The sequence below is a fragment of the Henningerozyma blattae genome, chromosome 4 (genome assembly GCF_000315915.1).
Source record: "Henningerozyma blattae CBS 6284 chromosome 4, complete genome".
Taxonomy (NCBI): Eukaryota; Fungi; Ascomycota; class Saccharomycetes; order Saccharomycetales; family Saccharomycetaceae; genus Henningerozyma; species Henningerozyma blattae.
This window is the reverse complement of record NC_020188.1, coordinates 544,105-557,731: the sequence shown is the minus strand read 5'-3', so window position 1 is coordinate 557,731 and position 13,627 is coordinate 544,105. Positions and strand designations below refer to the sequence as shown.

The following is a 13,627-nucleotide window of genomic DNA, read 5'->3' as shown; positions in this document are numbered from 1 at the left end:
AAAAATAAAGATAAAAAAAAGTATAATTAAACAAAAATAAGTATAAATTAAAATGAAAATAGATTTAAATTAAAACGAAAATGAGGTATAATGAACCAGATAAGGTATAATGAAACAAAATGAGATATAACAAAGAAAAAAATTAAAAAAAATGAGGTATAACAAAAGAAAATGAGGTATAGAGGTTGAGTATGACTAATAGAGTGAAGAATAACTAGTGAATAGACTAGTAATTATAACTAGTGAGTGGACTAGTGAATATGACTAGCAGAGGATGACTAGTAATAGATAATTAGTCGTCGACTATAACTTGTCAAGGTATAGAAGAGTTGCTTTCGCTTATATTAGTTCAAAGGTTTAATGATGTTTGTGATACTGGTTATTAACTAGTAAATCATATAAAACATTTAATTCTCCTTTTTTTATTGATCTTTATTTGTTTGGATTGCTGAGTGGCGAGGTGAACCCTTGCGAATCCCAAATCTAAAGAGTCACAAACAAAGAGCACCCATTAGAAACAATAGGCTTGTCACGGAGTTTTCCGGGACAGCCACGTGAGCCTGCGAGAATGCGCCACAAAAACAAAAGCAAAATTAAAAATAAAGATAAATATAAAAATAAAAATAAAAATAAAAATGGAAAAAAGGCAACACAAAAATTCAGGCACGGTGGCGACACAAAAGGGCCCTGAAATTTCAGGCGACACAAAAGGGCAGTCCATGGGTGTCACAAATTGGTGCAGAGGCTTCTGATATTACAGTAAGCATTATATAGGCTATGTATGCTACAGATGGTTTAGAAAACTTACATGTAATAGTTTTGGTACATCTGGCCATTACCGTATTGTGGTTGTTGAGGATGTTGTGGCTGGCCAAATTGCTGGGTCTGTGCTGTTTGTAATGTAGGTTGGCCATAAAGGGAGGCTGGTTGTTGGTATGCTTGCTGATACTGTTGTTGATATTGTGCTTGGAGTTGTGCTTGTTGGGCCTGAAGTTGTGCTTGCTGGGCTTGTTGTGCTTGTAATTGGGCTTGGGCTGTTGCTTGGGCTTGTAACGTTTGGGCATCGACTTGAGCTTGTGCAGCAGCTACAGCAGCTTGGGCTTGAGCTTGGGCTTGGGCTTGGGCTTGGGCTTGTGCTTCTGCCTGTGCTTGGGCTTGTGCTTGGGCTTGTGCTTGTGCTTGTGCTTGTGCTTGTGCTTGTGCTTGTGCTTGTGCTTGTGCTTGTGCTTGTGCTTGTGCTTGTGCTTGTGCTTGTGCTTGTGCTTGTGCTTGTGCTTGTGCTTGCATATCACCATATACATTAGTAGCGCCAGCGCCAGAATAAATGTTCATTAGAGCAGTCTGGTCCAAAGGTTGAGGTGAGGCAAACCCCGTCTGTGTAACACCCAAAGGTGACACTCCAGTTGGTTGTACGAATTGTGGTTGGGCAATTTGAATTTGGCCTTGAGCAACTTGAGATTGAGCTACTTGAACTTGAGGTTGTGCTTGTTGTTGTTGTAAAGCCATAGAATATTGATTTTGATCGACATAAATAACACCTGTAGCAGGATCCAAATATTGTTGTACAGTACCATCAAATACAGCTGGCTCTGGATCAGTCCCATCGAACACAGCAGGTTGTGGGCCTTTCTTTTCAGGCCTACTTGGTAAAGTAGGATCCTTCTCCTTTACAGGGTCTGGAGATTTAGGTTTGCTTGGTAATGGAGAATTTCTCTTGGCTTCTCTATCTAATAAGTCCAATGCTCTATTTATATCCCCACGAGATATCGACAATGCCTCTGCATTATTATCAGTATTAGTGAACCCCATGTCATTTAATTCTTTCAATTGTCTTGAATATTTACTCAATTCATAATCTTTGGCCATACGTCCAGTTAGCCTTTCAGTACCTCTTCTACTGTTACTAGTGCTGCTGACCCTATGATTTTGATTGTTGCGACCATTATCACGACCATAATCACGATCATTATAGCCAGATGATCTATTTGGACCGAAATCGTGCATACTAGAACTTCTACTTCTCCTTTGTCTAGAGTCATCATCATATGTTTGTTTCATAGGATATAAATCTCCAGATTGACCAAAATCTTCAGGTCTAACTTCATTGTATCTAAATCTTCCCATCACATATTTATCTCTAATGTATCTTTCAACTTTACTCTTATCGTCATCACCATCATATGGAAATGGAACTTTCTTGGGGTTCCAGAATCTTCTATTTTCTTTATTACCACCACTACGTGCTAAAATATCAAGATCTTCTGTAGACCAACGGTCGATTGTCAAAGATTTCACATATGAATATGCAGCTTGATCATCTTGCCCTAAAATCTTCCTATGTACAGATGCACATCTACCACATAGAAAACAACCCAAGTTAATGGAACACCAAGTGGGGAAAGTATGGCCACATTCACCACATCTGTTGGCATTTTCGGGCTTATTAACAATCTCTTTTAAAGTTTTGTCCGTGGTATTAGAACTCTTAAAACGCATATTTGATTGTTTATTTTAAAAACTTGTAAATATTTCTTTGGAACTTTATATTGTTTGGTTCTCCCTGTAGATCTTCTTATTTGATTATTAAGTTATCTCTATCAGAGTTTTATGCTTCAATATTTCTAGCTAGCAAATATTATTTTTATTCTTTTTTTATTTTTTAACTTGATAGCAAAATGTTATGTGGGAGATCTCAAACTTCAATCCTTAACTTTACTTGAAAATTCAAAACAAAGACAAAAAAGAAAAAAATAGAAATATAAATGTTTACGTTAAAAGGATAAACAAATAAATCCATTTTTCTTAATATTTATAAACAAATTTTGTCCTTTTTTTATTCAATAGATAATTGATTTTCCTTGTGAAATTTGAGGGTTCGTTCCCCTACTGAGAAGTTTAATTTTATTTTGGTTTTTGTCTCGTTTTGAAAATAATTTGCGCCATCACCTCCTTTCCGGGTGACCTCAAACTGCTTAAGAAAATATGAGAAATTTCATAAATCTTAGTCATACAAAATGCAAATCACGTGGTAATTGTATTGGTATCTTAAAAAACTGTTACAAATGTGTTTAGATATATTTGATTGGCTATTGGTATTAAATTTTTATATAATATTTTTATCAGTAGGAATCAATTTTAAAAATATAAAATCATTAATTAGATCTGTTCAGGGGCAATCTGGCTCTTTACCGGTAAAAAAAAAAAAACTTAGAAAAAGAACAAAACGAAACGGAAAGAGAAAGGTTTTCAAAAATGTAATTATATCTTGATATTATTAATATTTTCTTTTTCTTTCCATTTTGATTACAATTCTTGGTAACATTTCAGCTTCATTGGCGGTTATTTTTAGGGGCGCATCACGTCGAAGATTTTCCCTTATTTAAAAGTTTAAATACGTTATTTTTTAAAAGAAAGAGTAAAGATCTACTTTGAAAATTACACTTAAAAGAATTAAGAGAGAAATATTCATACACACACCATGGTATGTTAAGCAATTTAAAAAAAATAATGGCATCCAATATATATATATATATATATTACTAATACAAATTATTATTCTTTTTTAAATAGCCACCAAAAACTAAGGGACTTTCATTGCAAGAAAAAAAACTTAGAATATTGAATTTTATGCAAGAAGAATTTAATATTTATAGTATGAAAGATTTAGAGAAATTGGTGCCAAAAAGATGTCCAGGTATATCTTCGATGGTTGTAAAAGATTTAATCCAACAATTGTTAGATGAAGATAGTGATGGTGTTATCTTTATGGAAAAATGTGGTGCTGTTAATGTTTACTGGAGTTTTAAAAACCAATCAAATAACAAAATGTTGAAATCATTTAATCATTATCAAGATTTAATAGCTGATAGGAAGTTAAAAATAAAAAAATTGCAAGAAACATTTGAGTTTGAATCAACACATTCAAGAAAAGAAATCTTTAGCATTAACGAAGTTAAAAATGAAATAAATATTAATAATACAAACACAAAAGATAAAGCAGGTACAATTGAAAACAATGCCACTACCCCAATCCTTGAAAATATGGTAAACATCCCTTCAAACATCGCAGACAATAAAGTTTTGACTTCTACAGAAAGTGACTTCTCTAGGAGTGACAAGATTAAGGAATTTCAAAATTTACAGACTTTGAAAAAAGAATCCACCACAGCAATTGAGAAAATTAAATCCACCAAGTGGACTAGTGAGTCAATGAGTAATAAAAAGGCACAATTGAAAAAAGATTGGGAAACATTGCAGATAGTCACAGACAACATTGAATTATTAATCGATTTTCTAAGTAAAAAATATGCCATACATTCAGATCTGATCAGAAAGGAGTTAGGCATCCCTGAGGAGTTTAGAAGTTTTGTTATTAAATGATCGGAATTTCTCATATTAGCTGATTCATTTCTAGAAACTACATTGCTTACATTCAAGATATTCCTTATTTCATCAATTTTATATTTCTCAATATCTAGGACCCGAATAATTCCGATCGACACATGATTCTTTTTTTTGTTGTAACCTTAAATTATGAATCCCATCCCTAAAATTCTAAAATGTGTGCCGTGTCACTGGCACTCTTTGCAAACTGTGTATTATATACCAATAATAATTTCATCTTTCAAGATTTCAAGAATGTTTGCTATCTTTCCCAGGGAAAATAAGTTCGAGTCTATTCTATTCTCTATCAAGGTTAAACCCCATTAAGCTAAACAAAGAAAGCACTATATTTGTTTTTATTTCAATAAACGCGTACTAAATTAAACTGTTTGCCTGTTTTCAATACCCATAAATTTTCAGAACAAGTAAAAAGAGCCCACTAGAGGAAATTCACTCTAAAACTAAAAATCACTTTATCGCTAACATAAATAGATTATGATTGGGTTAGAGTCATGTGAGCAAGCCTTCTACTGTTTACCGTTTCCGCTTAGAGTTTTGTACCGTCGCATCCGCAAAATTACTGGCACGTCATCATTTTAATTTTTTATAGTTTTTTTCTATGCAAAGCTTATTTTTCGAATGAGATACTTTATTGAACTTTTCCACATTTAGACAGAGAAATGAAAAATACCGAAATTTTCCGTAGACAAGGAGAGTAGTGACAAGCCAATGAAATTACAGAGAGTAACCAGTAAAATTTCAAAGGTCCGTTAATATGCCACACTAAATTTGGAATAATGGCCATTAGGCTGAAGAATTTTTTTAGGATTAGCTGTGGTGGACGGCAATGTGGGAAATATACGGGTTCTTATATACGCGTTGTAATAGTCATCGCAAAATATCGCCGTGTATTGGGCACAGGTTTAGTCAGAGAGTAGCGCAGTCAAAAAAGAAGTTAAATTTAAGCATTTGAATTTTGACTTCTCGCGATTTTTAAGGTATTTCTTTTTCTTTCGTTTGGTCTATATATACTAAAGCATATGCACATCATTAAGGACTTTCATTGATTTTCCATACTAAAATTATATCTGTCACTCCAATTTAAAAAATCAGTTTACAGTATAATCATAACTGTATAAAAATAGCTTAAATTTTAAAACATTTGCTAAGCATTCTAGCCGAGTATTTTTTTTTTATTATTTTCATTTTTACCACAATAAAGCGTATACTTTAAGAAAAAAAAATAAAAAAAGAAACTGTTCTTTTTTAGTTTTTTTTTTTTGTTAAAACAACACATCTAAATTCAATCGTTAAATATGGTGAATGAAGGTACATCTGTCTATTGGAGACAAGGTCAGAATGAAATAGAAGAAGAGGATAATTTCAATAAGAATAAGATTGATGACCAAAAATATCAGCAAACCGAAATTCTTACCTTTCCGGGTGATGATGATGATGAAGATGAATTCGATGATCAACCGGATATAGAACATGATATCGAACAAGGACAGAATCCCAAGAAAAAAGGAAATAAAGTTTGGAATTTCATTAAACTAGTATCTAACAAGATTGATTCGTTAGGTGTTGAATCCAATGGTATCGATCGTATTCCCGCAGACCAGAGAGGTACATTCAAGACACAAGTTTTACATGTTACAGGTATTTGGATTAGTGCTACAGGTGGTTTATCATCTATGTCATCATTTTTGTTGGGACCTTTAGTATTTGGTTTAACATATCATGAATGTTTAGTATCCGGTTTAGTCAGTGTTATAATTGGTTGTTTGGTTGCTGCCTATTGTTCTATTATGGGTCCTCAATCAGGTTGTAGACAAATGGTGACTGCTAGATATTTATTTGGTTGGTTTTTTGTCAAGTTTATTGCTCTAGCTGCCATTATTGGTGTGTTGGGTTGGTCAGTGGTCAATTCAGTTGTTGGTGGTGAAATGTTAGCAGTCATTTCGAATGGTAAAGTGCCCCTATGGGTTGGTATTGTCATTGTTACTGTCTGTTCATTTGTTGTCGCCACATTTGGTATCAAACAAGTCTTGAAAGTGGAAACATATATGGCAATACCAGTTATGACTACATTTTTATTATTGTATATCTCCTCAAGTGATAAATTTAGTTTAGTCGATGATTTCAAGAATGTTGATATGACCAAAGCAACTATCAAGGGTAATTGGATGAGTTACTTCTCATTATGTTATTCAATTACATCTACTTGGGGGTCCATTACAGCCGATTATTATATTTTGTTTCCTGAAGATGTTCATCCAGGTTATGTGTTTTTATTAACTTTCTTTGGTATCACAATACCCACAATATTTGTTGGTGTCTTGGGTATATTGATCAGTTGTATTGCAGCTTCTTATGATCCTTGGAATAAACTTTATGCTGGATATGGTATGGGTGGGCTATTATGGGCCGGTTTTGAAAGATGGCATGGGTTTGGTAAATTCTGTGTTGTTGTTTTAGTTTTCAGTCTTGTTTCTAATAATATTGTCAATACATACTCAGCTGCATTCTCCATCCAACTGGCTAGTGTTAGATTAGCTAAGATTCCTAGATGGTTCTGGTCTATTGTTGCCACAGTGATCTATTTGGTTTGTGCATTGGTCGGTAGAAACCATTTCAGTACCATTTTAGGTAACTTCTTGCCTATGATCGGTTATTGGTTAACCATGTATTTCACCATTTTATTCGAAGAGAATGAAATCTTCCGTAGATTCTTCCTACATCTATACATCAAGGAATTTCCACCTGAAGAAAGTGATTCTAGCGATTCCAACGGTAGTCGTACCAGTATTCAGACGCACAGTAATGTGGATCTCAACTCTTTGGATGTCAGGGAGAAAGGTATAGAAAAGATGTATGTTATCAACAACATCAGACAATTAAAGGCAAAGCAAAGAAAGCGCAAGATTAGATATAACTGGGATAAATGGAATGATCCTACAGTGTTGACTCACGGGATTGCAGCCACACTATCGTTCTGTTGTGGGGTTGCTGGTGTGGTAGTAGGTATGGCACAAGTATATTGGATCGGTCCAGTGGCCAGGCATTTTGGTAAATACGGTGGGGATTTAGGTATGTGGCTAAGTATGGCCATCTGCTTTGTCACTTACCCACCTATGAGATATATTGAGTTAAAATATTTCGGACGTTAGTCTACTAGATCATGCCAGTACCTACTCCTGCTTGGACTCTGGTCGATTTGTTTTTTCCCTTTACACATTATATATATATTTTTTGCATTATTCATTCGTATTTCCATTTGTTCATGTTTGTTTTTATTTTGTCCTATGAAACACTACTAATTTAGCTGTCAGTCCTGTGTTCCAGCTGGCGAGCCCCCCTATAAACTACTTTTCTATACTTTTTTATACTATAATATTCCATTCTATCCTACTCTACAACAGACACATTATATAATACCACAGGCTGATATGTGACCAGAGGTCTTATATACGTATTTATATATACAGATGCATAGGCATCATCATATTGTGACATCAAATATAGTGGCGCGTAGCCTGTCAGACTACCATAAGCAGTCATGGAAAACTATCGGATCGGTAATATCGAATAATGGAGGCTTTCTGTAACTAGAGATAAACATCACCGGAAAAAGAAGATCTGGGGTGATGCCGAGCAGAAGCAAAGTTGGCAGCTTCCGCCCCTTATCTGGCCGTGGGTTTCTCGCAATATAAATACATTGTTAAAAATTTTTACTGTGCAAACACAGTTGCGTTTTTGTTACAAGCCATATAAACAAAAGGGTGTGTTTTTGTATAGTTCTTTCTGTAACACAACCCCACTTACTACACAATAGAATACATCACGTATAGTAACTAAGCAACAACGCTATTAATAGCACTACCAATAACAACAATAATATAACCTCATAGTCATACAGGATGTTCAAACAGGTCTTAAGAAGTCAAAGTAGAAACCTTATATTAAGGAAAAGCCCATTATATGCCAGTCGTGTAGCCACTTCTGCAGTCTGTGTGCCAAGCTCGAGAAACCTATGGACAGTTTCAAGACTTCTAAGTCAAGAATCAGGAGTTGAAAGTAAGACTGCTGAGACTTTGGCAGATGTCAAGGGCCGTGAAACATTAATCGGTAAAGGTGCTAAAGAAGGTACTGTTCCAACCGATTTGGAACAAGCTACAGGTATGGAAAGATTGGAATTGATGGGTAAGATGGAAGGTGTTGAATTCTTCGACACCAAGCCATTGCAAGCCAATAGAATCGGTACCATGGCTGATCCTATCATAGTGGATTCCTACGATGAATACAGATATGTTGGTTGTTCCGGTTGTCCAGCTGGGACCCACGAGACTATGTGGTTGAAGCCAACCATTAACCAAGTTGCCAGATGTTGGGAATGTGGTTCTGTATTTAAGTTGAATTACATTGGTGTCAAGACCGAAGAAGATCATCATTAAGGGTTGATATTCATTCGGTGTTTTATGATGTGTATATGTCCTGTGTGTGTGTGTTGTTTTTTTCTCTCTAATATCTCCTCTAAAGGGTGGCGTCCCGTGTATCTACCAAACTCAGGCTTCCTTTTTTTCGTACTAGTTGGGTTGGTCATTGGGATCAAGGTTGCAAAGTTATAATTTTGAGTATGCTCCTGCCAGTAAATAGTGCAAGTAAAGTCAGAGAGAGAAGGAGTTTTACTCAGTTGTATACTCCTGTTATTTTCAATGACCAATTTAATTAGCACGATGCTTCCTCATTTGGACCTCTGTCATCCTATGTTACTTATTCTATATTCTCCTCTATATTTATATTTATTATTTATATTTATATTCTTTCAAGTATATTATCCATATTGGATTGCATTGCATTTGAAGTGAGGGGGATGCATAGCTATTTGTGTGTAATGTTATGTTATGTTATGTTATGTTATGTTATGTTATCTCTTGTTGGTGTCCCTGTTTTCTTCCCTGTCTACCTACACACCTGCACACCACACCCAGGATATTTTTCTTTTCTTCTCTATTTTATTTTCACAAAATTCCATTCGCTTTTTCTCTCGCTTTTGCACCACTTTTCCACCCACGCAGAACGCAACTTCGGCTCTCCTCCTGAAAAATCGGCTCCTCCTGAAACAAACTCTGCCAAAATTTCGGACTGTTCCATGAGTCTCTCAGTAAGAGAGAGACACACAGCCCGAGTGCAAAAAGTATATCAAATATTATAGTGTTAAAAGTGAAATATCTTGTATTTGAATTTTTAACCTTTATTTGATTTACAAACAAACCATAGCCATAATAAAGTATGTACCTACATGAATAACGACGCTTATGCTCAGACGTTTCAGCAAGCCATGCCAGCCATGCTTGCTCAGCGGGTAAATTAAAGAATATCGGTTTACTAACTATTAAACTATTTGAATTTGTTTTTTTCTATTATTTCTGTTTTCAATCTTTTGTTAACACAATTGCTTCCATTATTGAAGAGAGAAAAAAAAAAAAACAGATAAACAAGTACACGTTTTTTAACAGTCAAAATGCCAAAGAAGAGAGCTTCCAACGGTAGAAACAAGAAGGGTAGAGGTCACGTCAAACCAGTCAGATGTGTCAACTGTTCCAAATCTGTTCCAAAGGACAAGGCCATCAAGAGAATGGCTATCAGAAACATCGTTGAAGCCGCTGCTGTCAGAGATTTGTCTGAAGCTTCCGTCTACGCTGAATACGCTTTACCAAAGACCTACAACAAGTTGCACTACTGTGTCTCTTGTGCTATTCACGCCAGAATCGTTAGAGTCAGATCCAGATCCGACAGAAGAATCAGAACTCCTCCACAAAGAGCTAGATTCAACAGAGAATCCAGAGTCTCTCCAGCTGATGCCGCCAAGAAAGCCAACTAAGTCATTGTTCTATACTAACCCATTATAATTTATTATTTTATTATTTCATATATTATTTTAATCTCTTTAGTCTAGTACACTCGGTTTGCTTTCCCAGGCAATATTCATCTATATACTCTACAACATCTATACTCTAAACACATATACTCTAAACAATATACGCTCAAACAATACACACCCATGCATAGCTTATTTCTCCATATTTAGTTTGAACAAGTTTTGTGTCATCTCACACGACAGCCGGGTAAGTCTTTTTTTTTAAAGAAAAAAATTCCATCTATTTTTCCGTCCTCTTTTTATTGCTGTTTTATTTTTTTTACTCAGACGCCCTGTATTTCCCAGCCATCCCTTTATTTCCATTTTCCAGATACCTACCACACAATGTAAAGTGTATCCCGTAATTTCTTACAATTGATTAACTTAGTAACATAGACTTTCTGGCTATTGCTACTGTCTTGGTTAACCACTACCTTTCTTTGACTATTCTAGTGTTTCAATTATTTATTAAAAGATCTTGATCCTTGAAATCTTGATACTGAGGAACAATTAATTCTTTACACTTTGCAACTCTTTAGTTTAGGCAAATCATTTAACAAAATATATCTATATATTAAAAAAAATTTTTTTTTCCAACTGCATAAAAATCCTACCAATCAGGATACTATTACCGCCCTTAGAACCTAGCAATTCGAAGTATAGTGTATAAGCAGATTAATTGATTTACGTTACAAAGATTAGATAAGATTTTGCTTTACAACTCAATTGGCACGTCCCATATTTGTTGTTTCAGATTACCCTTTTTTTTCTTTTCAAAAACCAGCGTATAGTTCTTCTCCTCTTCATTTTTTTTTCCCCTTCACGTTCCCTTCACACGCTCCCTTAAAAAAATATTTAAAAAAAAAAGACTATTCAATTTTACCTTTTTTTTTTATTGCTTTTTATTTCTATAATCCTTTCCTTAACTTTTAAATATTTTTTTTTTTTTAAATTTTATCGATTTTTCGAATTTCATTTGAATGAGATATATACCCTTTTTCTATTCCCTTTGAAATCATATTAAAGTTCGAAAAAAGAAAAAAAAATAAAAAATTAGCCAAGTTTTAACTTTATCATAGAATAAATTATTAGAGTAAAAGACAAAAAAAAAAAAAAAAAACAAAGGAAAAAGAATATAAAAAAAGATAATAAACACACAGACAGATCTAAAAGACAGACGACGCAGATAGGTGCAACTTCATTTATCAATTATTAAAACCTTTACTTCCTTTTTTTTAAAAAACTTCTCTTACACATTCAACCTTTATTTTACAATATAAGAAATACAAGCCATCCAAGATAACAAGACAAATGGGTCAGCACAATAACAATAGTAGTAACGGCAGTAATAGTGGTGGTGGTGGTGGTAACCATCATAACAAACATATACAAGGAAATACAGACGAAGAAGATTTCGATTTCAAGTTCAGTCAATGTTTTGGTGATAAAGCGGATATTGTTGTTACAGAAGCAGATATCATTACAGCAGTAGAGTTTGATAATTCGGGTGATTATCTTGCCACTGGTGATAGAGGTGGTAGAGTCGTTTTATTTGAAAAAAATAATGAATCCAAACATTGTGAATATAGATTCTTGACAGAATTCCAATCTCATGATGCAGAATTCGATTATTTGAAATCTTTAGAAATCGAAGAAAAAATTAATCAAATTAAATGGTTAAAACCAACTCAGAAATCTCATTTCCTTTTATCAACAAACGATAAGACAATCAAATTATGGAAAATTTATGAAAAAAATATAAAATTAGTATCTTCAAATAATCATACTTTAGACGACACTAGTAGTACTAATCGTAATAAATGGAAAACAATTAAAGATTTAACCTTGCCTAAATTATCACAACATGATAAAATAATAGCTGCTCAGCCAAAAAAAATATATTCAAATGCTCATACTTATCATATTAATTCCATCTCACCTAATTCAGATCAAGAAACTTTTATATCTGCCGATGATTTAAGAATTAATCTTTGGAATTTAAATATACCTGATCAAAGTTTTAATATCGTTGATATTAAACCAACAAATATGGAAGAATTAACTGAAGTCATTACATGTGCAGACTTCCATCCACAATTTTGTAATTTATTCATGTATTCTTCTTCAAAAGGTACTATTAGGTTATGTGATATGAGAACAAATGCTCTTTGTGATTATAAACCGAAAATTTTTGAAGAATTTTTAGATCCAAATAATCATAATTTTTTCACAGAAATTACTTCCTCCATATCTGATGTGAAATTTAGTCCAAATGGTAGATATATTGCTTCAAGAGATTACTTGACTGTTAAAATTTGGGATATTAATATGGATAGTAAACCTATTAAAACAATCAACATCCATGATCAATTAAAAGAAAGATTGAGTGATACTTATGAAAATGATGCTATTTTTGATAAATTTGAAATAGAATTCTCAGGTGATTCAAAAAGTTTGATGACAGGTTCTTATAATAATAATTTTATGATATATCCAAATGTAATAAATAATTCAATTGATGATACTATTCCAACAATTGTAAAAGATTTCAACTCAACTTCAACTTCAAGTAGGCATAAACAATCTTCATCTTCTTCTTCTTCTTCGCATTCTCATTCACAACACTCGCATTCGCATAATAATAATTCACATTCTAATAATAATAATAGCCGAAACAATAACTCAAACCCTGATGATATGGATTACGAAATGAATGATATTGATTCAAATTCAACTGATAAATCAAATAATTTATTCACTAATGAAATTGTTTTACAAGCCGATAAAGCGGCCTTTAAGAGCAAAAGAATCGGTTCGATGAATCAAAGATCAAATAAGATTAAGGATTGGGGTGATGATATCGATTTTAAAAAATCTATTTTACATTTCTCTTGGCATCCAAGAGAAAATAGTATTGCTTTGGCTGCAACAAATAATTTATTCATTTTTTCTGCATTATAAACGCATACCATAATTTCCATATATCATTATTTTTTTTATATATATATTATTATATTTCATTTCCAAACCCCTCACAAATTACGAATTATAAATTATCAAGAATCAAGTAACTTTCTTTGAAATCTCTCACTTTATTATCCATAACTTTTTGTCTACTTTCCAACTTTATCAATCTAAGCTTGTTCATTTTATCTGAGCAAGCTCACCACTTCATATCGTATAACGTATTTTACTTTTACCTACCTACATTAATTAAAGACTCATATTATTTTTTCTTAATAGGCATTTTTTTTCTATCACCTTACTTTTCTTTCCTTACAAATTAACCCACTACTAACTAACAAATTTTTAACTTAACGTATA

At 33.4% G+C, this 13,627-nt stretch overlaps 6 protein-coding genes across 6 annotated transcripts; 5 read left to right on the top strand and 1 right to left on the bottom strand.

Moving 5' to 3' along the window:
• Positions 1 to 804: 804 nt before the first annotated feature.
• Positions 805 to 2,496, bottom strand: GTS1 (Gts1p; the record flags this gene model as incomplete). Its single annotated transcript, XM_004180197.1, has 1 exon — positions 805 to 2,496. One exon carries the CDS (start codon positions 2,494 to 2,496, stop codon positions 805 to 807), a length of 1,692 nt encoding a protein of 563 aa, XP_004180245.1.
• Positions 2,497 to 3,478: 982 nt separating this feature from the next.
• MND1 (Mnd1p) lies at positions 3,479 to 4,380 on the top strand (the record flags this gene model as incomplete). Its single annotated transcript, XM_004180196.1, has 2 exons — positions 3,479 to 3,481; positions 3,571 to 4,380. The coding sequence occupies 2 exons, from the start codon at positions 3,479 to 3,481 to the stop codon at positions 4,378 to 4,380; spliced, it is 813 nt and encodes a 270-aa protein (XP_004180244.1).
• Positions 4,381 to 5,699: 1,319 nt separating this feature from the next.
• Positions 5,700 to 7,553, top strand: TPN1 (Tpn1p; the record flags this gene model as incomplete). The annotated part of the gene is made up of 1 exon (XM_004180195.1): positions 5,700 to 7,553. One exon carries the CDS (start codon positions 5,700 to 5,702, stop codon positions 7,551 to 7,553), a length of 1,854 nt encoding a protein of 617 aa, XP_004180243.1.
• A 750-nt stretch (positions 7,554 to 8,303) lies between these two features.
• On the top strand, positions 8,304 to 8,837 carry COX4 (cytochrome c oxidase subunit IV; the record flags this gene model as incomplete). The annotated part of the gene is made up of 1 exon (XM_004180194.1): positions 8,304 to 8,837. One exon carries the CDS (start codon positions 8,304 to 8,306, stop codon positions 8,835 to 8,837), a length of 534 nt encoding a protein of 177 aa, XP_004180242.1.
• A 1,070-nt stretch (positions 8,838 to 9,907) lies between these two features.
• On the top strand, positions 9,908 to 10,267 carry RPS26A (40S ribosomal protein eS26; the record flags this gene model as incomplete). The annotated part of the gene is made up of 1 exon (XM_004180193.1): positions 9,908 to 10,267. The coding sequence occupies one exon, from the start codon at positions 9,908 to 9,910 to the stop codon at positions 10,265 to 10,267; it is 360 nt and encodes a 119-aa protein (XP_004180241.1).
• A 1,347-nt stretch (positions 10,268 to 11,614) lies between these two features.
• CDC55 (protein phosphatase 2A regulatory subunit CDC55) lies at positions 11,615 to 13,264 on the top strand (the record flags this gene model as incomplete). The annotated part of the gene is made up of 1 exon (XM_004180192.1): positions 11,615 to 13,264. The coding sequence occupies one exon, from the start codon at positions 11,615 to 11,617 to the stop codon at positions 13,262 to 13,264; it is 1,650 nt and encodes a 549-aa protein (XP_004180240.1).
• Between the last annotated feature and the right edge of the window lie 363 nt (positions 13,265 to 13,627).